Source organism: Panthera tigris, chromosome E1 (genome assembly GCF_018350195.1).
Source record: "Panthera tigris isolate Pti1 chromosome E1, P.tigris_Pti1_mat1.1, whole genome shotgun sequence".
NCBI lineage: Eukaryota > Metazoa > Chordata > Mammalia > Carnivora > Felidae > Panthera > Panthera tigris.
In genome coordinates, this window is record NC_056673.1 from 57,372,608 (window position 1) to 57,400,600 (window position 27,993).

At 66.4% G+C, this 27,993-nt stretch overlaps 2 protein-coding genes across 6 annotated transcripts; one reads left to right on the plus strand and one right to left on the minus strand.

Annotated features, from left to right (window-relative positions):
• On the minus strand, nt 1-19,990 carry TMC6 (transmembrane channel like 6). 5 transcript variants are annotated; one of them, XM_042965693.1, is made up of 22 exons: nt 17,642-19,990; nt 15,199-15,337; nt 14,882-15,021; nt 14,620-14,715; nt 14,221-14,379; nt 13,005-13,110; nt 12,753-12,849; nt 12,283-12,543; nt 11,835-12,025; nt 9,234-9,378; nt 8,269-8,424; nt 7,801-7,952; nt 7,605-7,686; nt 7,292-7,389; nt 6,387-6,482; nt 6,047-6,122; nt 5,127-5,260; nt 4,848-5,024; nt 4,662-4,740; nt 2,883-2,950; nt 2,057-2,138; nt 1-1,203 (listed from the first exon to the last, which is right to left on the minus strand). In XM_042965693.1, exons 2-21 carry the CDS (start codon nt 15,252-15,254, stop codon nt 2,084-2,086), a joined length of 2,424 nt encoding a protein of 807 aa, XP_042821627.1. In that variant the 5' UTR covers nt 15,255-15,337; nt 17,642-19,990; the 3' UTR covers nt 1-1,203; nt 2,057-2,083. The 5 variants fall into 5 exon arrangements, with proteins under 5 accessions (XP_042821627.1, XP_042821626.1, XP_042821623.1 ...); XM_042965692.1 differs by having other exon boundaries at nt 1-2,138; nt 18,476-19,990; XM_042965689.1 differs by having other exon boundaries at nt 1-2,138.
• On the plus strand, nt 16,541-27,812 carry TMC8 (transmembrane channel like 8). Its single transcript, XM_042965694.1, is given in 18 exon segments — nt 16,541-16,610; nt 19,884-20,244; nt 20,441-20,589; nt 20,943-21,044; nt 21,047-21,091; nt 21,384-21,466; nt 21,973-22,109; nt 22,427-22,574; nt 22,923-23,093; nt 23,391-23,530; nt 24,909-25,032; nt 25,343-25,440; nt 25,625-25,808; nt 25,979-26,109; nt 26,204-26,362; nt 26,796-26,874; nt 27,266-27,478; nt 27,480-27,812. Coding segments are annotated over 17 exon segments (2,334 nt in total). The 5' UTR covers nt 16,541-16,610; nt 19,884-19,918; the 3' UTR covers nt 27,525-27,812.
• Nucleotides 27,813-27,993: the final 181 nt, after the last annotated feature.

The window sequence follows — 27,993 nt, forward strand, 5'->3', positions numbered from 1 at the left end:
TGAACCCACGAACCGCGAGATCATGACCTGAGCTGCAGTCACTCAGCCGCCTGAGCCACCCAGGCGCCCCTGAAAGCAGTTTCTAAGTGCTCAGTTGGCCTCTTTTGGCAAGTATAGATCACTTTTTTTTTTTTTTTTTTTTTTAAGCAAAATCCCCGTGCCAAGCGTGGTCCTAAGCACCGTACGGGACCTGTCATTTGCTCCAGCAGCCCCACGAGGCGAGGAACCCGGCTGGGCAAGGGTCACAGAGCAGGCGCGAGGCTACCAGCTCAGAAGGGTCAGGATCCGGGCCCGTCCGACACCCCAGCCCTTGCGCAGGCCCGATCCCCCGGGGGCTCCGGCGCGGGAGGAACGTGGTGAGATGCGCTGACCGGAGGATGTTGAGGCCGCACGCCGTCGGAAACAGCGCGACGGGAGGCGGGTGTCCAGGAGGAGAGTGGGCTCACGTGGGAGCTGGGCCGGCAGGAGTCAGCGCTGCGGTCCCGGGGCAGAATTTCTTCAGAAAACCTGTGTTTTGCTCTTAAGGTCTTTCAACTGATTGGGTAAGGCCCACACACATTATTGGGGATAATCTCCCTGAAGTCGGCTGGCTGTACGTGCTAAACACACCCGCGAAACGCCCTAACGGCAGCGCCCGAGTGAGTTAGTGCTCGAGTGAGTGAGGGACACACACAGCCGTCACACCCGGTAGTTCTACAGAAACCTGGGCAGGCCTTTGGCTTGTCAGAGCAGTTTGGCCTCACCTCACGGGGGCCACTGTCTGTGCCCGTCCAGAGGCAGGTGTCAGGAAGGCCTTGGCCAGCCTCCCTCCATCTGGACGCCCATCCAACTTCACCCCGACGTGCTCGTGCCCACGATGAGCACCAGCCATCTGCAGGGATCCCTGAGCCCCGTGTTGGGACTGGCCACGGCAAGCCAGGAATCGAGCCGTCGGGGGCATCGAGGGCGCCGCCCCCCCCCCCCCCCCCCCAGAGTGTGCCAGGTGAGCCTCCGGGGCCACATCAGCAGGTGGACCTGTCCCCGCACATCTGCGAACAGTCACACGCGCCCCCACCCCCCCGTGAGACCGTCCTCGGAGAGGGGACGGTTCGGGTGGGCGTGGGCCCGGCTGGGGGCACTGCTGGTGGTGGTGTCTCCGCCGTGGGTTTGATTGGCGCTCCCCACTGCCCCGCCCGGGCCCGAGCTGTGCTCTTCTGGATTCCCCTGTGGGATGAGGAGTCGTGGGGCCATCTCCCCGGCTGCCACAGACCTGGGACACGGGGGCCTGTGACGGCCTCTCCCCACCTTCCCTTACTCTCGGGTTCATGGCATCCCCACAGGATCGCCAGGCCGTCCCGGCCCGCGTGCTGGCTGCCCCTCTGCCTGGCAGGCTCCTGTCCCCGTGGCCCGCTGCTAACTGGGACGCCGTCCCCCAGCCTCCCTAACTTTGCTCTCCACACCCCCGGCCCTGTAACCGCGGGATACCACCGCTGACAGCTCTGTCATCCTGGACACCCCCCACACTTGCTCCTTGCCTGCCTGGCTGCCCGCACAGGTGCCAGCCACCTGGCACAGGCTGGCCAGGGGCACCTGTCAAGCCGTGGGTTGGTCCACCTGCCATCTGAGGCTCTGCCAGCAGAGGGCGCCCTGTGCTTAGCGCCAGACCCTCGCACCCCTGCGGAGGGAGGGAAGAGCAGCCTCCAGCCAGAAAGAGGAAATAAAGGGGCCCTAGGTTCCCACGCCCTCCGCCTGGACGTCATCAGCAGGCGAGGGGAGGGGACACAGCACAGTGGTGCTTGGGCGCCCGGCTGGCTCGGCTCTGAGCACAGACTCCCAAGAGAGGCCCATTCTGCAAAATATTTTTACAGAATAAATAGAGTCCCGAGCAGGATCTAGTCCACTGGGGGGGCTCCAGCCCCACTCGCCCACCCTCCAGCTCCAGCCTCGATGGGCTGCAGAGTCCCGTCACCCTCCCCGTGGCCCAGTGGGGTTGTCCGGTGCGTGCACCGTCTCAGGATTGGCTGGCGTCTCTGCCTGCGGGGCCGTGGAATCGGAGAGTGACGGGCACGGGCCGTACTTGTGAGCGGATGGATGCAGGGCTGTCCTAGCGGGCGTCCGGATCCTCCTCGAGCCTCTCGGCCTCCTGGGTTGTACCACCCCTGCCAGAAGGGGGAGTCAGCAAGGGGCCCCTCTGTCCTGGGGGCAGCAGCGGGTCACCCACCCAGGAGGCTGAGGAGTCGTCCCGCCAGCCCGGCTGAAGCCAGACACCCAGCAGCCCTTGTCAGGGGCTGCACTCAGACCGCCCCCCCCCCCCCCCCCCCCCCCCCCCCGCCCAGGCCAAGGGTAAAGAAGCTTCTGGAGAGCCTGAAAGGGGCTGGACAGACCTCCAGTGTGTCAGTGTGTCTGTAGGCTGGGCGGGGCTGTCAGATGGCTCAGTCTACAGGTTCCTGCTACCCAGGGATGAGCCCCGGGGCCTGGATTGCCCTCCTCAGCCTGCCCAACCTGGCCCGGGCGGGGCGGGAGTCCGTCCCCAGGTGTCTGTCCGGGCAGCAGGAAGACGGGTGGGCTTGCCCCCACGTAAGAGAGGAGCAAGGACAAAGGAGGCTACAGCAAGCTGCACCACCCTGCCTGGAGCGTGCACCCCCCGGGAACTGAGGGGCCAGCTCTCGGGCACCCCAACTTAGAAAGAAAAGGGCGTGGCAGGGAGGACAGGAGGGGAAGGGCCTCAGAGCCCAGCTCAACCCCACCCCTGCACACGCTTCTCCTCTGCCTGCCTTTGCCCACCAGACTTCACCACGCCTGAGCAGGGAAGGTGGGAAGGAGAGCAGCCGGGGAGGCCAGCACCCCTGCCCTCCTCACTCCCTGCTCTGCGCCAAGTGCCCGACCCCGCCATGGCCCCTCACCTGCTCCTCTCCTTCTTCTCGTAGACAGAGTGAAGCTTGTTGATCAAGAAGATTTTGTCCTCCCCCTCCTAGAAAGGCCAGAACACAGAGTGAGGGAACAGTTGTCCATCCGTCTGTTCAGAACGGTCCTTAGGGAGCTCACAAGGACTGTTGGACAGGACAAGCACAAAAGGTTTAAGGGGGAAAGAGGCACCAAACAAGGATGGAAAAACCAAGAGCCAGGCAATGGGCATACATAGAGATCTAAGCTTCCTAGCGGCCAAGGTGAAAAGGGAAATGTGATCGGGGGCCCAGTGAAGGCCACAGAGTCAGCCTGACCCAATCTAAAACTGGTCCTGCCACTTACTAACTCTGCACTGGGCAAATCACCTCCTCTCTGACCTCAGGGTCACCGTCTGTAAAAGGGAGATAAGAATGTCTGCCTCATAGGGCTTGTGTCCCTTTCTACTGTTGTTCTGACCAATTACCACAAACTTAGCAGCTGAAGACAACACAAATCCATCCTTCGGTTCTGGAGATCGGAAGTCCAAAATGGGCCTCACTGGGCCTAGGATCGAGGTGTCGGCCAAACCGGTTCCTTCCTGAGACTCTGGGGGGCATCCTGGCTTGCTTTCTCCAGCTTCCGCAACCCGCCCACAGCCCTGGGCTCGGGGCCCTTTCCGTCCCAACTGGTGGATCTGGAGGGCTGTGCGCTCAGTCAGCCACCCAGTTTCCCAGGCCCCGGGAAAAGCCACTGGGGGAGCTAGCTGAGCTCAGACCTGCAGCCCCCAAGGCCGCAGACCTGGGGCGGGGCCTGGCCTTGGGCAGGCGCGGTCTGCAGCAAGGGCCCGCCCGGAGACCCGTCCTTCCGCTGGCCGAGAACTAGCAGGTGGAGCCGTGCGGCCACCACCCCCACCCCCAGCACGCGCCTGGACGAGGCGCGGCCCCCAGCCCCACGTGGATGCCGGGCCACAGGCACAGCTGGCCCCGAAGTGGCCCGAGCATTGGGCGCACGAGTGAAAAACCCCAGAAGGAAAACAGCCCTGGGAGGGCGGCGTCTGCGCGGGGACCCGCTGTCACCGGCCGGTCCCGCCGAGCGCCCAGCCCGGACCCGGGCAAGACACCTTCCCCAGCTGGGAAGATGCCACCCAAGCGACCCAGATGCCACAGCCACGTGCTTTTTATAACATGACAGGAGGTCCAGTAACCCAGCGGGGAAAGAGCCACGCTCGGGGCAGGAGGGACGGTCCGCAGGGCAGGGCCGGGCGGCCTCTCCGCGTGGGCTTGGGCGGATCCCGAGGGGTCCCAGGAGGGAGCCGCGCCCCGGGCTTCCGGGCCCACCCTGCCTCTCACACTTTCCCGACAAACTGCAACGTGCTTCGTAAAAATGTTTTAAATCCCGACCCGCTTTCAACCTCACTCCCCTGGTTTGTGAAACGGAGGCACGGAACGGGGTCCGCGTCCTGACATGAGTCCCCTGGGAAGTCCAGCAGCTGTTTCCATGTCTCAGAGATCCTCACAGAGACTCCCCGCCCGCAGGGCCGCACACCCTGTCCTCGGGGGTCTCTGCCACCTGCCCGCCTCCCTCCTCACCTCCCTCCTCACCTCTGCTTAGTACAAGCCACACACAGCCTCCCTCCTCACCTCCCTCCTCACCTCTGCTTAGTACAAGCCACACACAGTCCCCGGTGGTGTCACGTGTTTGGCAAATAGACCCTTTCAGCAGCCCGGGTGGGTGGGTGGGGGGTGGGGCTCAGCGAGCAGGTGGCCCGCAGGGCAGGGGGTGGGAGGGGCACTCACATTGCTGATCTGCTCCCGGAGGAGGCAGATGACCTTCCGCTGGCCCTTCACCACCTGGATGTTGAGGTAGATCACAGCCCTGCAGGAAATGGGGGAGGCGGTTGGGGGGGGGGGTACGGACAGGATGGGGCCTCCCCCCCCACCGGGCCGGTCCTTCCCCCGGAAGCCCCGCCCACCCGCACTCACAGCAGCAGGGCCGACACCAGGTAGACGGGGAAGGTATTTTCCACCAGGTACCGGTGGACCCAGGGCAGCCAGGAGACCCTGGGGCCCGCCTTCTCCAGGCGCCGCACCCACACCTTGCCCGCCTCGTACATGGTGTCCAGGGTCCGGAAGGGGCCGCAGGTGCTGGAGGGCTTCACCCTGGGGGAGGACGGCGGCCGGCGCGTCACCCCACACCGCAGCGCCTCCCGAATCCGGGGCCCACCCCGCGCCCCCGCCCCCAGGCGGCAAGCGCCCACTCACTGCCACACGGCGTAGCAGAGGAAGACGGCGGCTCCCAGGAAGGACGGGAAGCAGAGCAGCGAGATGAAGACGGTGCTCATGTGGGAGGCCAGCCAGGGCCTGCGGGGCGCCTGGCAGTTGGCCATCAGGCTCGTCTGGGGGCAAAGGGACAAAGGCTGCGCTCTGCCACTGCCCTGCCCTGCCGCCTCGCCCCCCGTCCCCCAGGCCCGGCAGGGGGCCTCCCGCGGGGGAGGGGCCCTGAGCCCAGACCCCAGGACGGGACGGGCTCCCCTCCCCCCCCCCCCCCCCCCCCGGAAGCAGACCCTCCGCGTGTGAGCGTGCGGGGTGGGGAGAGCCGGCCAGGCCAGCCTCCTGCTTTACAGGGGGGAGACCGAGGCACAGGAGGGGGGGCTCGTCCACCGTCCCTCGTGTGCGGGAGAGTCCATAGAAACAACCACCCGGCTGACTGAAGGTCTCTGCTGGGGCGGGCACCGTGCCCGGTGCTTCATGAACGTCGCCTCCAGCAGGGCACTGCCCCCATCGCCCAGACGAGGCAACGGAGGGCCAGAGAGAACCTGGTTCCCAACCCCAACCGGCTTCCCTCGGCCCAGGTCGAGGCCTCCGCTCAGAGCAGCTCCCAGGGCCAGGCCCTGAGGCCCGGCGTGCTCGAGCGCCCAGCAACACCCAGGGACCAGACAGGATGCCACCCAGCCTGTGAAAGGCAGTGAGGCAGTGGGGTGGGGGTGGGGGGCAGTCGGCCGTTCCCTGGGGACCATGGGACTGACCCCAGAGGGAGCCCGGAGATGCCGGCCCCAGACCACTCGGGCCGAGGGGAGGGTTCCAAAGCCGGAGCTCGGGGTCCAGCAGCCCGGTGACCCGCCCTGGCTGCACACTCTCCCGAGGCCCTGCCACCCTCCTGGGGGCCCAGCGGGCACCTTTACCTTCTTGATGTAGAAGAGAAACACCAGCTTGATGATCTGGACGGCAGGGAGGAGGGGAGCAAAGAGGACCCCCAGCCTGGGGAGACAGGGGCGGGGGCTGCAGTCCAGAGGCTGGGGTCACGACCCCTGTGCCGCACCCCAGGGCTACCGCGGCCCGGCCCGGCCCGGGGTCAGACCTCCCGGCCGCACCCCGAGGCCGGGCCGGGCTCAGGAGCCTGGGAGGGGAGGGGTCGGGGCCCGCGTCAGTCCAGAGTCCCACGGCGGGGCCCTGCTAGGGTCCCGAGCGGGGAAGGGGGCTCCGCCTCGGCCGGGCAGTGGCAGGCCAGCGGAAGATGCTCACCAGGTCAGGGTCTGCCCGTAAATCAGCTCCAGAACGTTCCCGGCAATGTCGAACTCCGGCTTCTCCTTCCTCTTAAGCTTCCTCTCGGAGATGAGCCTGGGGCAGAGGAGCCCCTGAGGGTCACTTAGGAGGCCCAGGCCCAGAGACCGGTCCCCGCAGGCAGGCACCCCGACCGGTGACCCTCCCCTCGGGCCGAGCCGCCCGCCCTGCCCGCCCCCCTCAGGCGCCCAGCTGACGTCAGGGCACACGGCAGGCCGAGGCCCCCCCCCAACCTGAGGGGCTCCAGGCTGCAGCTGACTTCCTCCCAGTCTTTTTTCTGTTTTGTTTTGTTTTTTTTTTTTTAAGGAAACTCCACACCCAACGTGGGGCTTGAACCCATGACCCCAAGATGATGAGTCGCACGTTCCACTGACCCAGCCCTCCCAGCGCACCATCCCCCCTCCCCCCACCCCTCAGTCTCTGTTCAACGTCCAGGCTTCACACGCTTCACTGACCGTCAAACATCTCTGTTTTTAATTACTATCAAATGCATATGTTCCCAGAAAAAAACCACAAACAGAAGAAAATAAAAACACTTCCAGGCGTTAGCACCTGCAGCACCCTGAAAACGTCCCTCTCCTTCCCTCCTTCCCTTTTTTCCCCTTTGCACAAGACCGAGATCATACATCATTTTGAAAACTCTTCCCCCACCCCCGATCTAAAAAGAAAACGGGGGGGTATATCCTGTCTTGTGCTTTTCTCGGTTTGATGATGTCCAGAAGAGGCGTCGTGGGTGCGGATCGAGGGCCCCGATCCGAGAGGCGAGGCCCGGCTTCCAGGCGATCCCTGTCTGCCCTGCCAGTGGGGTGGGGGGCGGGGGGAGGGCGCAGGTGCCCAGGAGGCAGGTGCAGGGACCGGGGCCTCACCTCCACACCAGCTCCCCGAAAAGCGTGTCCAGCAGTATAAAGATGAAATCCAGCACCATTAGCCGGTACAGCTCCTGGCCCACAAAGTTCTCCCAGCACTGAAACAGACCGGGCCTCAGCCCCCTGTGCCCCTGGTGCCCCCGCCACCCTGCCCGCCCCGGCAGCCCAGCTGGGGGCCCTCCCATCGGCCGCAGACCAGGCCAGAGGCGCCACACGGCGGGCGCCCCCCAGCCCTCGCAGCAGGGCCGCCCCCCCCCCCCGCGACGGGCCCGCGGCCTCACGCCTCCCCAGCGCCACCCAGGTCCCCCCTCACCTGGTCCCTCAGGGCGCCCACCCTGCGGCCCAGCCAGTGGTAGCAAAGAATCCCCAGGATGACCATCTTGAGGATGAGGTTCCTGGACAGGACGGGGGAGGCGGGGGCGGTGCTGAGACGGGGTGCCCCGGGGGGGGGGGGGGGGAGACAGGGGTCGTGCCCCAGGAAGCTCCGCCCGCCCCGCCTGCACACGCACCTGCAGACGGCCACGTACACCTGCAGCACTGGGGAGTCGTGTCGCTCCAGGGCCGCCAGGCCGCGGTACAGGTAGGGGGCCCCCAGGTTGAGGAGGCAGACCACCACCGGCAGGGCCAGCAGCGCCCCCCCCTGCTCAGCAGACACGGGGCTCTGCGGGAGGGGAGGAGGGGGCGGCCGTCTGGGCAGGTGCAGGTGCACCGGCGGAAGGAGGGGCCCAACCGCCCCGCAGCACCTCCCTCCCTCCCTCCCTCCCACGGAATACGCCCAACCCAGTCCTCAAGTTCAACCCACACGGGTAGGGGGTGGGGACACAGGTGCCGAAAAAAAAAAAAAAAAAAAGAAAGAAAAGAAGAAACTAAAAGATCAGAAGGCGGGGGAGAAGGCACAGGGGCCCAGTCACGGGGGACCCATCCCTAACGAAGCAGGGGTCTGACCCCCTGCCCGGAGCTCCCGGGGCTGCCCGCACCTGGATCATGAACTCGGAGAAGGCGTAGACGGCCACGGTGCAGCCCAGCGTGGTCGCCAGGCACAGCAGCCACACGAGGCCCAGCACCGCCACCTGCCTCAGCCGCCCGCACACGCTCCGGGGACCCTGCCGCAGCTGCCCCTCGGCCAGCAGCTCCTGCGGGCGGCAGCCAGTCCGTCACGAACCCCGTGACAGACGCGCGGAGACAGGCAGACGCGTGGGCGACACTCGCGGGGACAAAGAGGGACCCGAGCCCCCCTGCCACCTGCCCTGGGGGTGGGGGGGGGGTGGCCCCCGGCTGACCGGGGGCCCTGAGGTGTGAAGGCCGCCGGGCCACCCACGGGAGCTCCCTGAGGGGCGAGGGCCCATCAGCCCGGTCAGAGCTGGGGGATCCCCGGACACGAACCCCGGGAAGGCGGAGAAGCCACAAGGCCCAGCTGGGCTACCGGCCTCGGACAGGGGACCAAACCTCGGCTCTCAGTTTGCTCACTGACAGCACAGGAAGCGAACAGTCCCTGCTTGCCCCGGGCCACGGGGGCGAGGCAGGGCTGCGTGCCGGCTGGACCCCCGGGGCTTCTTCCCACTGGGGGACCAGAGAACACGGGGACTCCTGGCCAAGGGCTCCAAGGGCAGCCTCGAGGACAGGCCGACAGCAACGACCCACCCTGAGCACGCCTGCCCACCAAAACCCGCTGTGAGCGGCGCGTCCCAGCTACGTGGGCTCCTGCACGTTCGAGGACCGGGGACACTAGCCCCGGCCAGCAGACAGCCCCGAGAGAGAGGCGTGTACGGGAGGAAAATCCAGGATGATTCCCGGGGCCACCCCGTGTCCGGAACCCACTGTGAGCAGGGCCAAGACCCGCCCCCTGCCCGCCGCACGCAGGAGACACAGGCCAGGACTGGCGTTGCGGGGCCACAGGGACACAGGGTCGGGGCAGCAGCCCCAGGGCCCCCGAGCAGCTCACCTTCAGATGGGTTCGGATGTTGTCGTGCTGGAGGCGGGAGGCCCGTCTCTGAGTCACCTTGTGGTCCCAGGAGCAGAACACGGTGATGGCATGAACCCCCGAGGTGCTGCCCACCCGGTAGCTCTCCCCAAAAGAGTGTGACATGCTGGGAGGAGCAGAGCCAGGCAGAGAGGTGACGGGGGGCACAGAGGGCGGGAGAAGGCAGTCAGGACACTCCCTGCAGCCGAAACCCACCACCCACTCAGAGGAGCCCTCCCAGCGCTACGTCGGCCTCCCGCCACCCACCCCCCTCTCCTCCAGCCCTGCGCTCCGGGCATCCCACTGCAGACCGCTGGCCACCCTCGGTCAAGCCTGTCATCAGGCCTGTCTCATACGGTACCGGCCAGCCATACGTGGCTAGACGAGGGCTGTGGCTCCAAGAGCCGCTGATGTGGCCGGCTGCAGAATATGCCGGCTGACCCCAGGGCCTTTGCACTGCCTGTGCCGAGAACCTGTGCCTCTGCTTCTCCCCTGCCTGCTCGTGTTTAACCTCCCTGTCTGACACGCCCCTCGGAAGCCAGTCTGACTCGTTCTCCGACGCTCCATAACAGTCGGCAAACGCCTCTAAGACTCTGGATTTTCCCAGCCTCCTCACTGGTCTGTCTGCTCCCCTAGACAGCAAGTTCCTCAAGGGCTCATTCACCTTCCTGCCCCGAGCTGAGCACAGCGAGTGTTTGTGGGGTAGACGAAGTGTTGAGTGGGTGGGTAGAAGGAGGGAAGGAGGGAAGGGAGGGAGGGAGAGAGAGAGGGAGGGAGGGAGGGAGGGAGGAGGGAGGGAGGCAGGAGGGAGGGAGAGAGGGAGGAAGGAAGGAAGGAAGGAAGGAAGGAAGGAAGGAAGGAAGGAAGAAGGAAGGAGGGAGGGAGGGAGGGAGGAAGGAAGGAAGGAAGGAACGAACGAAGGAGGGAAGAAGGAAGGAGGGAGGGAGGGAGGAAGGAAGGAAGGAAGGAGGGAGGGAAAGAAGGAGGGAGGAAGGAAGGGAGGGAAGGAGGGAGGGAGGGAGGGAGTGAAGGAAGGAAGGAGGAAGGAAGAAAGGAAGGAGGGAGGGAGGAAGGAAGGGAGGAGGGAGGGAAGGAGGGAGGGAGGGAGGGAGGAGGGAAGGAGGGAGGAAGGAAGGAGGGAGGGAGGAAGGAGGGAAGGAGGGAGGGAGGGAGGGAGGAAGGAGGGAGGCAGGAGGGAGGGGAGAGAGGGAGGGAGGGAGGAAGGAAGGAAGAAAGGAAAGAAGGAAGGAAGGAGGGAGGGAGGAAGGAAGGAAGGAAGGAGGGAAAGAAGGAGGGAGGGAGGGAGGGAGGGAGGGAGGAGGGAGGGAGGAAGGAAGGAAGGAGGGAGGGAAGGAGGAAGGAAGGAGGGAGGGAGGTAGGGAAGGAGGGAGGAAGGAAGGAAGGAGGGAGGGAAGGAGGGAGGGAGGGAGGGAGGGAAAGAGGGAGGAAGGAAGGAGGGAGGGAAGGAGGGAGGAAGGAGGGAGGGAAGGAGGAAGGAAGGAAGGAGGGATGGAAGGAGGGAGGGAGGAAGGAAGGAGGGAGGGAAGGAAGGAGGGAGGGAGGGAGGGAGGAAGGAGGGAAGGAGGGAGGGAGGGAGGGAAGGAGGAAGGAGAGAAGGAGGGAGGGAGGGAGAGAAGGAGGGAGGGAAGGAGGGAGGAGGGAGGGAGGGAGGGAAGGAGGAAGGGAGGGAGGAAGGAAGGAGGGAGGGAGGGAGAGAAGGAGGGAGGGAGGGAGGAGAGAAGGAGGAAGGAAGGAGGGAGGGAGGAAGGAGAGAGAGGGAGGAAGGAAGGAAGGAGGAAGGGAGGAAGGGAGGAGGGAGGGAGGGAGGAAGGGAGGAGGGAGGGAGGAGGGAGGGAGGGAGGAAGGAAGGGAGGGAGGGAGGAAGGAAGGAAGGAGGGAGGGAGGGAGGAAGGAAGGAAGGAGGGAAGGAGGGAGGAAGGAGAGGGAGGGAGGGAGGAGGGAGGGAGGAAGGAAGGGAGGGAGGACGGAGGGAGGGAGGGAGGAAGGAGGGAGGGAGGACGGAGGGAGGGAGGGAGGAAGGAGGGAAGGAAGGAGGGAGGGAGGGAGGAAGGAAGGAAGGAGGGAGGGAGGGAGGAAGGAAGGAAGGAGGGAGGGAGGGAGGAAGGAAGGAAGGAGGGAAGGAGGGAGGAGGGAGGGAGGGAGGGAGGGAGGAGGGAGGGAGGAAGGGAGGGAGGACGGAGGGAGGGAGGGAGGAAGGAGGGAGGGAGGACGGAGGGAGGGAGGGAGGAAGGAGGGAAGGAAGGAGGGAGGGAGGGAGGAAGGGAGGAAGGGAGGAAGGAGGGAAGGAGGGAGGAAGGAGGGAGGGAGGGAGGAAGGAGGGAGGGAGGGAGGGAGGACGGAGGGAGGAAGGGAGGGAGGGAGGGAGGAAGGAGGGAAGGAAGGAGGGAGGGAGGGAGGAAGGGAGGAAGGAGGGAGGGAGGGAGGGAAGGAGGGAGGAGGAAAGGAAAGAAGGATGGATGGATGGACGGACAGATGGACGGATGGAAGGAAGGATCCCCGAATGAAGGGACGGGCGGCCGACGAGTTGTGCTCAGAGCAGGTCATCGGGTGCGGGGCCCTCACCTGTACACCAGGGTGACGCAGGTGATAAAGAAGGCTCCGCCCACAGTGAAGAGGTAGGCCAGGGGCATGTTGTAGGGCAGGCCGTCGGTCTCGCGGCCACACTGAGCGCCACCCGGGGCGGGCACGCACGGCTGGTTCAGCGTGCTGTTGCTATAGTAGCCGTAGTACATGACGGTGTGGCTGAAACGGCCCTGCAGGCAGGAGGCCCCGCCGCGTCAGGGACGGTCCCCCCGACCGGACCGGCCACAGGCTTCGCGAGGCAGAGGAGGGCACGCGTGGGGGCGGGGCGAGGAGAAAGGCAGAGCGGGGGAAGGGCCGGGGCCGGGGTGGGGGGAGAGCAGGGAGGTGGGCCAAGGGCCACAGCCCCGCCGGGGCTCCGCGGCCCCCCTGGAGTCGGGCCGCCCACCCCCCCGCCCCCCAGCCACGGACGCCCCGACGGAGCCCTCACCCCGCCCGTGAGCAGCTCCAGGCCCGTGAAGGCGGGGACAGGGCCCGGGGAGGCTGGTGGCGGGAAGGCGGCCTGCACGCCCACGACAAAGGCCAGCACGGGCAGCAGCAGGAGGGCGTTGAAGGCCAGCAGGGTCTTGAGGAAGAGGAAGTAGGAGAGCACGCTGGAGCCGAACTGGCCTCCGATCCGCTTCAGGGCGTAGCGCCAGGGCTTCAGGCCGTGCAGACCCGCCAGCAGCCAGAGCCCCAGGCCGTGCAGGGCCTGTGGGCACCAAGGCGAGAAGGGAAGCAGGGTCAGCCCCAGCTCCCGGGTTGGGCGGAGGTTGGGGGGGGTGGGGAGGGGGAGAGCAGGCCTGCAGGCATGGTCGGGGGCGGGGGAGACCCCACCAAGAGGACAGCAGGGGACGAAAGCCCCCCCCCCCCCCCCGCCACCCGGCTGCCCTGGGCCCATCCCAGACGGCAGGCTCCTACCAGGACGCAGGTGTCTCGGAGCCAACCACAGCAGGGGAAGAGCCCACGCCGGCCCCGCTGCTCCCTGTGCTTCCCCGTCAGGGTCCGGCTCTCCTCTCTGGGCGCGGAGGCAACATCACGGTTGGACCAGGGATGGACCCAGCTCCCTCCCCGCCTGCTGCAAGCTTGGGGGGGGGGGGGGCCTTCTCACCGACCACCCGGCCCGGCCAGGGAAGCGGGGGCGGGGGCCGCCCGGGCCCGATGGGCACTGACCGCAGGCTGCGTTTCTCAGCCAGGCCCAAGGGCATTCCCTTCAGCATGTGGCCCCGCTGGGCCACCGTCAGGCTCTGCAGCTCCTTCACCAGCAGGGACCGCTTCTCTGCAGGAGGACGGAGGACGGACTCGGGTCGGCTCCCGCCGTACCCCTCCCTCCCGCACCTGTGGCCGTGACCCCGGACAAGCCTGTCCGCCCCCGCGGCCCCACCCCAACACACACCTCTGCCCGCCCAGGCCCAGGAGGCCGGCTCCCCTCTGCTCGTGCCCTGCCATGCCCGCCTGTGTTCCCGCACCAGCCGTCTTCACTCTCCCCCACCTCGGCCAACGGGCCCCTCCTCCTCGACCCTGACTCTCCTCCTGAGCCCCCACAAGCACCTTGCTCTGACCCCGTTGCGCCTGAGCCCCCCACCCCCCCGTCCCCGCCCTGGTCAGCAGCGATGAGGTCCAACCCCATCCCTGACCACTGCCCACGACACCAGACGAGAGGTGACACTCGGAAAGCTGACAGACACCCGGCCCGGTTTGCAAAGCGAAGCTGGAAAGTTCACCCTGACCCTGGAGCCCGCGCCTCCCTGCGCCGTCCGTCCCCTGCCGCAGGGCCTCGAGCAAACTGGGGAGGAGACGGGCGGGGCCCCAACACAGTGCCTGAGCTCTGGGCACCTGAACGCCAGAGGATACCAGGTTGAAGGCCAACCCGTGACACTGGCCCTGCTACAACCACCGTCCCTTGCCCTCTAGCCCCTCCACACCGGCCTCCCACCTCAGGGCCTTTGCACATGCCCTCTGCTCTAGTGTCACTTCTTCCAGGAAGCCTCCCTGAATCCCCCTCCCGCAGCGTGCCTTTCCTCCGTCGCCCTTATCTGTGCTTTAATCATCTGCTTTTCCATTGAGTTGGTTCAATCTGTTTCGCTGCCGGTGAGCCAGACGGGGTCAGGGACTTTCCCACACTTGACCCAGCCCCAGGTTCATCGCACCCCAAAGCCGAGACCGGCATATGCAATGGGTGCTCAGCGTGGGAGCGTGTGGGCCAGGCGTTTCCGACCGCCACCCGCCCCGGGCCAAACCCTTCTCGGCCCGAAGGCCCCGCTTCTCGGCCGCCCCCGTCCCCCCATGGCAAGGCCTCACGAGGCCTGGCAGCCTTCGGGCAGCCCCGCGGCAGGAGGGGAGCCGGCCTGGGCTCCCACCCACCGAGGCGCGGGGCCCACTCACTCACCCTCCTCCTCGAGGGCCGCGGGGTCCAGCTCCAGGTCATAGAGGCGGAGGCTGGGCCGGGCCGAGCGCCCCACGCCCCCGAGCTGGGGCCGGCTGACCCTGCGCCGAAGCCGCACCGTGCGGTTGTAGTACTGGGAGATGATGGCCCCGCGGCTGCGGCCTGCAGGGGGGCGGCAGGTCAGGGGGCCGCGCCGCTGTGCCTCCCCGCCCCTCACCTCTCCCGGGACCCAGGCACCACCGGCTGGCTTCCCAAGAGCCCATCTTTTAGCCTCTCTTTATCCGTGCGCTCGTTTCTGCGACCCAGCGAGGCCGCACGGGGGCTCCGGGCGGTGGCCGGGAGGGGGCGGGGCGGGTACTCACGGCGCCACCCGCAGCCCCGGCCGCCCAGGGTCCCACTCACCGATGGTGCGACTAGGCATGCTGGCCAGGATGCGGAGCGTGGCCGTGCTGTGGGCAGCAGCATCCTCGGGCCCCAGGGGGGCCTGGCGGCCACTGCCTGTACACAGAAAAGACTCGTCCGGAGGTCCCGGCCGGCCAGCGGCCTCCGCCACCCGGTCCCCACCTCGGGCCCGCACGCAGCCGGGAGGGGTGTCCTGAGAGGCCGGGAAGGCTCAGCGCCCGGCCCACAGCAGCAGCCGGGCGCCTGGGCCAGGACGGCTCACCCGAGGTCCCCGGGGCTCCGGCCCCCAGCCCCCTCTGCCGTAGCTCCAGTCCCTCCTCAGCCACGCACTGGCTCTGCTCCCGGATGAGCTGGTGGAAGGAGTCATGGACTTCACTCTCGTCGTACGGGCTGGGCTCCCGGCTGCGGGGGCAAGAAGGGGGCAGGCGTCCAGGACTCAGCTGCCCCGGTCCCGCCCCAGCGGCCGCCCCTTCCCCGGGCCCTGGTCCAGATGGCCTCTCCCTGGCAGGGAGTTTGGGGACGTCCCTGCCCTCCAGCCCGCCGCCCAGCCCCCACCCCCGCCAGGCCCAGACCACTTACTCATGGTCCTCCGGGATCTCAGGGACATTGAGGACAAAGGGCAGCGGCTGGGCCATGTCTAGGGCCCACACCCAGCCAGTCTGCAGCCCTAGGGCAGCTCAGAGCCTGGGTGCAGCCCCCGAAGCCTCCCGCTGCCCATCTGATGAGACAGAACATTGCACCAAGGTCAGCCTTCCATGCCCGGTGCCCGGCAGAACCACCCCACTCCCTGGGGACCGCGGGAGGTGGCACTCACAGCCTGGGCCGCCCGAGCCCCTGCCCGCCCCCCATCCACAGCCCAATACGTGGTCAGGCTAGTGACCCCGAATAAAACTCATGCCAGAAGGGGGCGAGGGGGATCCCGTTCCACTGCCTGAGGGAGAGAGGAAGGAAGGGAGGGGGGTCTGGGCAGTCCCCGTCGGTTTCCTCTATGGCGCCAGTCCCGGGAAAGGGAAGGGTGGGTGTCTGTGCACACGGCTGGCCTTCCGAGGGCTCTGCCCCGGGCACACCCCCAGTCTCTTGGTGAAAAGGGTCAGGGCGACTCGGAGCCCTCCTTCCTGGGCCTGCCCATAACCCCAGAGCACTTCCTCTCCCAGGAAACCCCTCCCACAGCTAGCCCCCACCCCCACCAACATTGCTCTCCCCACTGGGCCGGGCTGGGGCGCTGCAAGGTCACCAGACCTACTCCCCTACATTCATCACCCCAGGGGCCGGCCAGGGCAGCTGCCTGGGAGAAGGGGGGCTGGGCGTTAAACAGACTGCCTTTGTCCAGCCTGTGTCCAGGCAGAGGGCTCTGCGGTCGGCTGGGGCCAACTGGAACCAGCGTGACCTTGTGTGGGCTCTTCACTCTGTGCCCTGCGTCTGCTCGGTGCCCGGTCCTCCCTACACTCACCCCAGGGAACGCGGCGCTTAGAAAAGTTGGCTCAACTCAAGGGGACTTCTTTGGGCGAGGCCAGGGTGCCCAGACAGTGTCCTCACTTAGGGGCCTCAAGGACTTCCGTTTCTCAGCCCAGCCCCCCCCCCCCCCCACACACACACACACAGTCCAAGCCCCTTCCCCTCCCTCCAGCAGGAGCTCAGCTGGGAACCAGCAGAGCTGGAGGTGGGGCCAACCATGTGCCCCCCAATCCTGTCCCTAGAGCTAGAATCCCCTCCTCCACAGACAGACCCCTTGCAGGCTCAGACCCACAGGCCTCGCCCACACACCCCTTCTCCCCGGGAGGAGGGGAAGTTGGGGGGAGGGGGTTGGGGAGGGAGTGGGAGGTGCTCAGAGGCCTGGAACCCGGAGGCCTGCCTGGGGTAGAGGCTCACCTGGGCTCCCCGTCACTGCCTAGGACTTCTGCCAGCGACACCCAGCGCCCGGGCACTCCGCCCCAGGCCCGGGCAGGTCCGGCAGAGTTTCCGGGGCACCCCATTCCTGAGCCCTGAGCCAGGTGAGGAGGGGCAGGGGTGGGGCCGGTTTCCAGGAGCCCCACCCCAGCCGGCCGCGAGTCCCCTGGGAGCAGCAGCAGCCCAGCCTGGAGCCCAGGGACAGCAGCAACTCCGGGAACCCCTCGACGCGCCACCCCCCCCCCCCCCGCCCCGCCAGTCTCCCAGCTCCCGCTCCCCCTCCCCGCCGCCTGGGGCCAGTGATACCTGCCTGCGCGACCCGGCGCCCTCCCCGCCCCTCCGCTCCCAGTCGCGGGCACCAACACTGCCCTCTCCCCCGGTGCGGCCCGTGGGTGGGGGGGGGGTGGGGGGCTGGGGGACGGGGGGAGGGGAAGCAACCGGCGTGGAACCCCCTGCCCGGGGACCCCGGCGGCCCCAAGGGACTGGGAGCGGGTCCGCGGCGGGGGGAAAGCAGCCGGCCGGGGAGGACCCGGGCGCCGCCCCCAAGCCCCGGACCGGCCCCCGGGTCCCCGCCGCTCACCTGGGACGCGCGGGGTGGGGGAGGAGGGGCCCTGCGCGCGCGCCGCTCACCTGTCCCCTGAAAGCGCCGCCGGGAGCTGCTGTCGGGGCTCCGCCGCCCGGGGGGGTGGGGTGGGGGGCGGGCACCGCGGGGTCAGGGGGAGGGAGTGACCGCGGGCCCGGGGGGACGACCCGGGGCCGTCGCAGGACCCGCGGGGCCCGAGGGAGCTGCGCCGCCCAGCCCGGCCCACGTGGTGGCGGGCCTCCGGCGTCACGTGACCCGGCCCGCCCGCCGGCGCGCCCCGCGCCCTGCGGCGACCGTGCCCTCGCCCGGCCACCTTCCAACCCCGCCCCGCCCCACCGCCGGGCCTGAGCAGGGTGCGGGCGGCCGAGCGCCCAGGTCTACTCCGACCTCAGCCTAGGTCCACCGCGTCAGTGGGACTCAGTTTCCCCGAGTTTCGAACAATCGGGGCTGTAATTCCCAGCCGCCCCTTTCCCCCCCCCCCCCCCCCCCCCCCCCCCCCCCCCCCCCCCCCCCGGGCAGTTATCCAACCAGCACGATGCTGCAAAGCCCCACCGAGGCAGCGCCTTTCGACACCAGATTGGGTAACCCTGCCCTCCAGCGCGACCTCCTGCTGACAAACGACTTTCCGAAGCTGGCGTGTGGGGAACCCGGGTTGTCACCCCCCTCTGGTCTGGGCGTGGTTTCTGCCTCGTTTGTCAGCCCACAGTTCTGGGTCACTTCCTGTGTGCTAGGTGGGAAGGAGGGGGTGAGACCCAGGGAAGACGGCCAGGCCACTGTGACTGTCGCTCTTCCCCATAAGCTAGGGAGGTGGGCACCCATGTGCCTTCTTCACAGATGAGGAAACTGAGGCTCAGGGGTTCATCAGTCCCCCCTCCCCCCCATACCATCTGTCAGGGCGCAAGTCTAGTCCACCCCAGAGCCCACTGAGAAACCTGACTTTGAGAAAGCCTGGCAGGTCAGAGGGCAGGCTCCCAAGGATTGGAGGGAGGATGGGCGGGATTTGGAGAGTGGTGGGGGGACATTCCTGGTCCGGAGAAGCCTTGAGAGGCAGGGAGGGTGGGAGGCAGAAAGGAAGGAGAGGGGAGGGGGGAGAACGGGTGGGCCAAGCCAGGATTCCCGGATGAAAAGTTGCAGTGCAACAGGCAAAGGGGCCCGCAGGCCTGAAGTTGGACAAAGAGGGAGGGGCCAGCGTTGGGGCTTTTTTGCAGCTGCCAGTGTGGACCTCTGGTGGATTACTGCCGGCGGGCTCTTGGCACAAGGCAGGTGGCCATGAAGACCTAGGCCTGCCCAGGCCCTGCCTCTCCTCCCACTACTACCCACCCCCCACGCACACCCACGCTCCAGCCCCATGTTACTTGCATGACCCTGGCCCAACTTGGAAGTCACCTCTTCAGGGAAGCCTTCCTGGATTGAACCCCTGTTGGAGCACTTGTCACTTCCTGTTGACACGATCTTTTGCCGGTCTGTCACCCCTGCCCCGCCCTCTGAGCCCACTGCGCCCTGGGAGCCAGCACCCAGCTTGGAGCCTGGCATAGCAGAGGGGCTCAGAAATTGAAGGCGTCTAGGCAGGGGTGCAGAAAAGCCACCAGAGCTCAGCTATGAGATGGACTGGGCCCTAAGGGAGGTGGAGAGGGAGCAAGGAGGAAGGGCATGACCCCAGGGGATCCCGGGAGAGAGAAATGGCCGAGAAGGCTCTTAGACGATTTGCTCGCAGAAGATTCAGCCGCCCCAAAGGTGCCAATTCCTGAGCCTTCACTACAGGCCAGGCTCTAGGTCCCTGCCTTGTCCTCATTGCCGGGAACGCCAAGGGCTTCTGGAAACTGAGCAGCCCTAAGTGATGGGGCCCACCCGTTAGGCCACTATCGCGCTCTCCGAGAGGACAAACTGGGACCCGCAGATAAGAAGCCACCCGCCCCGCGGGACTGGGCTTGGGCTCTCCCCCCCACCTCCCCGGGTGTAAAGGGAGCGGGTCCGGGCGAGCACCCAGGAGCGCCCTCGCTTCGGGGCAGGAGGCGAGGAAGGCGGCAACCGCAGGAGTCGCGGGGAGGGGAGGGCGCGACCCCCACCCAGGGCGCAGCCGAGCCGCCCACCCGGAGGCTGCCCCGCTACGCCTCCCACCTGCTTGCCCGCCCCCCCCTCCCCGCGCCCCGCAGGAAGTGGCGGCCCCAGCGAAAGCGGAGGAAACTGCCGAGGTGGGGGCGAGGAGTGGAGGGGGGAGGAGACGGCGGGAGAGCTGGGGTTCCTGTCATGTGACCCCTCTCCCTCGGCTCCCTCACAGTCCCGCCTGGCTTGGCGGGACCCGGTCGAAGGGGGGGGCTCCTCCGGGGAGGTGGTCCCTTGTCCCCAGGTGAGCTGGGCCCACACTGGGGGGAAGGAGGCAGAGCGTGAGGGGCTGAAAGAGAAAACCGAGGTCGAGGGCTGCTGAAGGGGTGGGGGTCAGAGCCTGCTTACTAGGGTCCGGTTCCCAAGTCTGAGACCATAGCCACGCCCCCTCGTCTGGGGTCCCTGGGGGCACCCGCAGACTGAGTCCCAGCACATCCCAATCGGTGCTGCCACAGGATGCCGGGTCCTTGGACCTGTCAGGGTTGGGGGCCCGTTCCCGATGGGAGAATTAGCACCCCGAGAACAGGAATGGTCTTGCCAAAGGGTGACCCCACGGGCAGCAGGTGGAACTGGGGTACAGCAGGCCCTGGGCCCCCTCGCACTTATCTGTGGCCACACCTGGCTTTGTCTGTGTCTGTGACAGTCCCATCTTTCTGTGCCCTTTGGACCTTTCTCCCCCATGGCCAGACAGGGAAACGGAGGCCTCTGGCTGCGTGTCGCTTTGAGATGTGGATGGGGACTGAGTCCAGACCTGCTCCGGCTGAGTGCTTTCTCTTCATCTCTGGCGGTGCCAGGGCCACGACCCTGAAGCCCGCCCGACAGGCAGCCCCCAGCCCTTCTGGGAGGAGGGGCGGGGCGGCCCGGCGCCCCCAGCCGCGACCCCACCGCGGAGATGCTGCGGAGGCCGGCAGCGCGGTCCGGCCAGGACCCGGGGAGCCAGCGCCTGAGCCAGGGGTGGAGGAGCTGGGGGAGCAAGAGATTGGGCGGCTGTGGTCCTCCCAGGCACAAGTCCGGGGGCTGCCGTATGCCATGGTGGACAAGCGCTTCATCCGGTGGGTACACGCGGACCCGCACGGCTGGAGATCAGACGGTGGGGGAGGGGGAGCCCCGAGAGGAAGCACCTGTTGAACGGGGGAGGGTACGAGTCGCCGGCAGTGGGAAAACTCCTCTGCCCCGTGGCCCTGCTCTGCCTGGCCCGGTGGGCACAGCGGGTGACTCAAGGGCGCCCCCATCGCCACCCCGTCCCAGGCAGCTGCGGGAGCCCCGGGGGGTGAAGACCTCTCGCTGGCAGCGATGGCGGCGCAGGGGGCAGACAGCGGGCCGGCGCCTGGGGGAGGCAGCGCGGAGGCTGGTCCGGGGCTTCGGCCTCTGGGAAGACGCCCTCTACGAGATCGGGGGTAGGACCCGCGCCCTCACCCCCACCTCCCCTCTCTGGAGTCTCCGTGTCCAGTTTAGAAGCCCAAGGAGGGCACCAGCCCGCTTGCCGTGACCCCCTCCCTCCCCCCTCACCGACCCCCCCCCCAACAACAACCATCGCCCCCCATCCCATCATCCCCATCAGTTCCGCCCCAAGCGGGGCGCAAAACTTGATAGATGGCAGCAGCCCCTGGTGGCCATCAGAGGTACTGCTAGGGCAGCCTCCAGGGCCCTAAACCGAGGTCCCCGCGAGGCTGGCCACCCACAGCCCTCGGATTCTCAGGGGGGCCCCTGGCTCGGTGCGGCCCTGAAGGACCCCCTCCTCTCCTCATAGGCCTCTTTGGCACCGGAATCCAGTCCTACTTCACCTTCCTTCGCTTCCTGCTGCTGCTCAACTTGCTGACCCTGCTCCTGACCGCAGGCTTCGTGCTGCTGCCCTGGTCTGGCTCCGCCCCCCTGACACAGGCCCCTCCCTTAACTTCAGTGAGTGCCCTACCCGCCGAGGGAATAGTGTCCTGGAGCCCACAGGCACCCCCGGGGACGCTGAGGGGCTGGTCCCGGGCTCAGGGTGTTGGGACAGCCCTACCCTCTGTGTCCCGGTCCCAGGCATCCTCCTGCTTGAGTCCAGCCCTGGGACCCTCCCTGCCGGGCCGTGTTCATGACATACCTCCCGACATATCCTCAGGGCCCTGCTCGGGCCTCCCCAGGACTGGGGGCTATGGAGTAGATATGCCTTGGGGACCCTTCCCTATTGGTTTCCTCTCCCTCCCGACAGCCCTCCAGTGCCCTGGTGGCCTCCAGCCCCAGACTGGTGTTCCTAGATTCCACAACCAACTTTGGAATGTTTTAACCGGCAGGGTGAGTGGATTCTGCCTTCACTATGGGCCAGGGGGGCTGGGGGACCTGGAGAACTGGCCCCAGGGGACCGCAGTCTAAGAGGACCCCAGTCCCTCCAAAGGCATTTTGGCTTCTAGGGAAATGGTTCTACACAAACAGGCTGGCGGGGACAGTGACGGGGTCAGAGAGAGGCTGAGGCCAGTATACACAGCCCAGGCCCCTGGACACTTGCCCATGGCCCTCAGAGCCCAGCTGGGGGAGCGTCCAGGCCTGTGGACTGAGCACCACCCCACCGTCACCCCTGGGTGCCACTGAGGGGTTACCGTATAGACTCCCATGTGCCAATGTCTCTTCCTCGAAGCTGTGTGGCCTTGGGCAAGTTGCCTAACTGCTCTGAGACTGTAACATAGGGAGGCTCTCACTCCCTACCTGATGAGGGTACTGTGAGTGTTAAAGAGCCAAGACCTGGAAAACACTTAGCACACACCTGCACGACCCAACCCGGTCCTTGTCATCTGCGTCCCCAGGCCTTCAACACCACCTACCTCTTCTATGGCGCATACCGGGCAGGCCCGGAGAGCAGCTCGGCCTACAGCATCCGCCTGGCCTACCTCCTGAGCCCGCTGGCCTGCCTGTTCCTCTGCTTCTGTGGGACTCTGCGGCGGTGAGAGCGGAGCCCCGGCCTCTACCTCCTTCCGGGGGGGGGGGGTCTTCCCTGATCGCCCCTCCCCTGGCGTGGCACCCCCAAGTTAGCAGGAGGGCCCGGCCCCTGTTCCCTAAGGCTCATCTATGGCTCCAGGGCCTGAACTCCGTGTCCCCAGCTGCAGAGCTCAGGGGCAGGGGACACCGCCCCTGTCTCCCCACCCGCAACGATAGCTGAGGCCACAGGCTGACCCCAGGACTGTCAGGGGCTTCCCACCCCAGACCTGAGCCAGGGCAGAGGCCCCTCCCCCATGAGCCCTGGCCTCCGGCCCCCTCCAGGATGGTAAAGGAGCTGCCACAGAGGCTGTTTCTGGGCCAAGACTACAGGTCACCTGTCAGTGTCAAAGTCTTCTCCTCCTGGGACTTCTGTATCCGGGGACAGGAAGCAGCCACCATCAAGAAGCACGAGATCAGCAACGAGTTCAAGGTGTGTGCAAGCGTGTGGTGCGTGTACGACTGGGTATGTGAGTGGCCGAGGTTTGGAAGCGTGTGTCGGGGGTGTGTGCACACGCACGTGCGTAGGGCGTTCCAGCTGGAGGTGGGGTTGTGCCGCTGTTTGGACGTGAGCAGACGGTGCGAGGTGGGGCGGTCGAGATAAGACCGGCCACCAGCCCTCAGCCTGCCCCCGCCCCAGGGTCGCCCCAACCTTGCCTGGATGCTGGCGGCCTGTCTCCCGACCAACAGGGACCTGGGCCTGCGCTGTTTGAGGGCACCCGCCCCTTCCACGCACGCAGCACCCAGCCCCCACCTGTCTGTGTCCCCGCCCCCATGACAGGTGGAGCTGGAGGAAGGGCGTCGATTCCTGCTGATGCAGCAGCAGACCCGGACCCAGAGGGCCTGCCACCTGCTCACCTACCTGTGGGTCAATGTCCTCATCGGGCTCCTGGTGGTCGGGGCCATCAGCGCCATCTTCTGGGCCACCAAGTACTCACAGGACAACAAAGAGGTGCCTGGCAACTGACGTGCATGCATTTAATCCCGGCCAGAATTTGGCGGGGAGACGGGGCGGTCCCACTTTGCAGATGAGCAAGCTGAGGCTCAGAGAGGTTGAAAACAATCCGCCTGAGGTCACCACCAGGCCAGGGCGCCTCTCCCCGCGATATCCTCCAGCCGCGAATAGGCTGCGGGCTTCCAGACGCCAGGCCCACACCAGTTACACCTGAGGGGGTTGTAGGGCCCGAGGGAGCCGCTGGGGACCCCCCCCCCAGCGCATGCGCACCCCCTTACCTGCTTTTCCCCGCAGGAGTCTCTGTTCGTGCTGCTACAGTACCTGCCCCCGGGGGTCATCGCCCTGGTCAACTTTGTGGGTCCCCTGCTCTTTGTTTTCCTCATCCAGCTGGAGAACTACCCTCCCAACACTGAGGTCAACCTCACCCTTATCTGGTGAGTGCCACCCTTGGGGGTGACAGGGGGGACAGCGTGTGGAGGGGAAGGAACGGAGGGCCCGGGGGCACTTGAGGATGCCGCGTCCTGCTGCCCGTGTTGGTTACCGCCTGGCACCAGTGGTCCCGAGCAAGGGAAGGTATGCAGAAGCTTCCAGAAACGTGATCTCAAGAGCCCCCGTCTAAAGCTTTCCAGTCCCTTCCTTCCAAAGTAAGCCAGCTGCCTGGACCAGGCACCAGCCATTCGGAGGGGCCAGTGACAAAACAGCCAGGAGGGGTTGGGAACCAGCCTCTCGCCCGGGAAAACCAGGAAGGTGGGAGGCGCACAGCACCCACATGCCCCGAGGGTTTCCACCCCTCACCTTGACAACCTTCACCTGTGAAGTCGGGACCATCCTCATTCCCATTTGACAGATGAGGAAACTGAGGCTCGCACGGGTCAAGTGCCTCAGCCAAAGGCAAGCTCACCATGTCTGTTGGATGCAGGTTCAAATGCAAGCCCCCCCCCGACCCCCATGCTCTGTCTCCCCGCTCAGGACGAGGATCTCGCCTTGGACCCCAAGCCCCTCCTTGAGCCCCCGCAGAGCTCCAGCTCAGCATTTCCGTCTCCCCCTCCACCCCCTGCTTGGCTCTGCCGGCTTTCTCTCCTGCTTCCCCTGTGCAGAAGCTGTCTGGAGCCCATTCAGCTTTCCTCCAAGGCTGACTGTGGCTTGAAACTTTATTTTTGGAATAGGTAATACCACACGCACGTGGAAAAAAAAAAAAAAAAAAACTTCAAAATGCTGAGAAAAAGCAAAGATAAAAAATAAGCCCCCACCCGCCCTGCCTCCCAGTCTCCCTCAACAGAACCACTGTTCCCAGCCAAACTCGTGTCACATGTCAGCTGAGAGTCCACACTTAGCTCTAATGCGCATGAGACGGTTTGGGGTTAAGAGCCATCCTGCCTGTGTGATCCAGTCATGCAACATTCAGGAGGGCCCGTGGGCATGTTTGTGCTACATGAGACCGTGTAAGCGGGCTAGGGTAGAAACAGAGCTCTCACCTGCTGCGAGAATATTAAACTCTAAACCAAGTGTGACAGCGGGGGAGGGGGAGGGCAGCTGGGCTACACAGCGTTTCCCACGCTGATTTAAAAACAGAACCCTTGCCTCATGAATCATCTGGAGGCCACGATTCTGGGGAACACACCTTGGGCAACGTTGCCACCGGACAGGGTAGGCTGGAAGTCGGCCGGGCTCTGGAATCAGAGGGCGCCGGACCCCGGAGAGACATGATCTCCAACGGAGCTCAACCGCACACGTAACCTGGGTGGCTTGTGCCCAGGTACCCGAGCCCCTTCCCCTGACTCGGTCCCAATCCCCCGCCCCCCCCCCCCCCAGGTGCGTGGTGCTGAAGCTGGCCAGCCTGGGAATGTTCTCCTTCTCTCTGGGCCAGACTGTGCTGTGCCTTGGCAGAAACAAGACCAGCTGTGAGTCCTTCGGCTACAACGCCTGTGATTACCAGGTGGCTGGTGGCTCCATCCAGGCCTGTCCCTCCTGTCCTCGTCCCTCTCCAGTCTCACCTTTGGGAGAGAGAGCGCTGCACTCCTCCAGGGGGCACTGTTCACAGCACGCTGGGCAGGGCGGCAGCCCTAGCTGGAGGGGCAGGGGGGGCGGAGGGGGGTCCCTGCTCAGCTCTTCCCCTGGAGGCCCCCGTTCTAACTTAGCAATCCTATCGGGCTCCAGGCAGGGCTCCTGCCTCCAACACAGAGGCCCCCAGTGGGTGGGCGAGGGGCGGCCGGGGACCCTGGGTGACACGTGCCCCTCTGCTCCAGTGCTGGGAGAACGCGGTCGGGGAAGAGCTGTACAAGCTGAGCATCTTCAACTTCCTCCTCACGGTGGCCTTTGCCTTCTTTGTCAGCCTGCCTAGGAGGTGAGCCCCGGGGACACCATGGGGAGACCCGGGGGCGGCGGGGGTGACCCGGACGTGTCTGGGGGATGGCCGGTGGCCACAGCCAAGGGTGAGCAGTTCTTCCCACCACACGCTCGGCGCGACTGAGTGTGTGACGGTCAGCGGTCACGACTGCTGTGGGTATCTGGACGCTCCCCTCCCCCAGGCTGCTGGTGGAGCGGTTCTCAGGCTCTTTCTGGGTCTGGCTGGACCGGGAAGAGTTCCTGGTGCCCAAGAATGTCCTGGACATTGTGGCCGGCCAGACGATCACCTGGATGGGCCTCTTCTACTGTCCCCTGCTGCCTCTGCTCAACAGTGTCTTCATCTTCCTCACCTTCTACATCAAGAAGGTGAGGGCTCGTGGGCTGGGAGGGGGCCGGAGGGGCACTGCGTGGGCGCCTGAGCCAGCGGCAGCGGAGCCCGGCTCCCGTCCCGCTTCCGCGCAGCCCCCCAGTGGCACTGCCCTGGGCCTCGGGCTCCCCGGGCTCACAGCCTCCCCACCTGCTGCCGCCTCCCCCAGTACACCCTGATGAGGAACTCCAAGGCCTCTCCCCGAAGATTCCGCGCCTCCAGCTCCACCTTCTTCTTCCAGCTGGTGCTCATCCTGGGCCTGCTCCTGGCCGTCGTGCCTCTGGGCTATGTGGTCAGCAGGTGAGGGCAGCAGAGGTGCCCGAGGCTGGGGGGCAGGCAGCCCCTCCTCGCCCGGGGCCCTGACGCCAGCCCCACCCTGGCTGTCTCTCCCCAGCATCCACTCCTCCTGGGACTGCGGCCTCTTCGCCAACTACGCGGCCCCCTGGCAGGTGGTCCCAGAGCTGATGGCCCTCCGGCTCCCGCCCTCTGGCCAGCGCGTCCTCCGCTACCTGGGCTCCCACGCTTTCAGCTTCCCCGTCCTCATCCTGCTCAGGTGCCTCTCAGGGCAGCAGGGGCCAAGAGGGGACACACCTGGGAGGGCGTCCGCCCTTCGATGAGCACCCCCAGACAGTCTCATGGGATCTGGGAGCAAGACAAGGAGAGGCGGGGAGGCAGGGTCCCAGAGGACAGAGCTTGGGCCCAAAGGCAGGTAGCCCTGGGCAGCCCCCTCGAGCAGGTACCTTGTGTGACCCACGGGGACACACGATCCCTCCTGCAGGCACACTAAAAACCTGCAGTTGAGGTATTCTTGCGGCCCTTTAGAATAGGGAGAGAGGCTGCCAGGGGGAGGAAGGACAGGAGAGAGAAAGGTGTCTGCAGACAGAAGAACCCGGGGAGGCGTTAAGACACTGGGGTGGGGAGAGAGGAAGTAGGGGAGGCACCTGCCCTCCAGGGATAGCTGACCTTGGATTCCTGTCTGTCCAAAGCCTTGTCCTGACCGTCTGCGTCTCCCAGTCCCAGGCCAATTCGAGGGCCATCCAGCGGATCCGGAAGCAACTGGTGTGGGTGAGTGTCCGCTGGGCTGGGGAGGGGTCACACCTCGCCCCGGAGCGTGGCCTCAGGCCGGGAGCCAGATGACAGGCCTATGGCCTTAGGCTTGGGAACGCGGCAAGTTGATAGAATGTGGCTCTGGGTTGAGAGAGGGGCGGGGCCCTGGTGGGGGCGTGGCTTCTTTCTGGAGGCGGTACTGTTGGGGCGTGGTCTCTGGCTTCGCGGAGGCGTGGGGCGTGGCCTCTGGGTGGGGCGAGGCTTGGGCGGGGCGGGGCAGGGGCGGGGCAGGGGACCCGGCACGGCGGATTTCGTAGGTGCAGCTGCGGGGCCGGCTACTCGTCCCGGCCGGCTCCGGGGTGAAGGCGCCGCTCGTAACCGGCCGCTCGCTCTCCCCCAACCCCCGCAGCAAGTCCAGGAAAAGTGGCACCTGGTGGAGGACCTGTCGCGGCTGCTGCCGGAACCGGGCTCCGGCGACTCTGTGGGGCCCGAGGCCCTTCACTCCCGAGCTTCGCGCCCGCGATCCTTCTGCCCTGGATTCCCGTGCCCCGGCTCCCCGGGCCCCAGGACCCCCAGGCCCGGACCTTGCCTCGAGGATCCCGCTGGGCTCTTCGGTGACCCGGGCCCCCGCGCGTAGATTCCGCCTTCCCAGCGGCTCAGAGCTGTAGCATCGACCCCTGCCTCGGGCCCGGGGCTCGACCCACCTCCCCCACCAGAGTCCCCCTGGCCCCAAGCTCCTGCCCCCTCCCCGTGCCGGACACCACCGCCCCTCTCAGTGGGCCCTCCAGCAGGACGCAGGAGAGCCCCCGGGCAGCAGGAAGAAAATATGGTGACTTGTATTTCTATTTTTAGCCCGGTCCTGTAAAGTTTCTATTTTTGTTGGATGGTTTATAACGTACATAATAGCATAGTAACCCACGAATGCGATATATAAATACACACCCACCGGAAGTGCTCAGAAAGTGTTTCCTGTGGGGAGCGCCGCTGACATCTACACGAAGGGCAAGACCCGGCCGCCGCTGAGCACACCTGCACTAGGGGCTTGCTGTGCTCTGAGTGCACATTGCTGCCCCCCGCGCCCCCCACCCCCAACCAGCCTCCTGCTATCCCTTCTCCACCTATGAGAGCACTGAGACC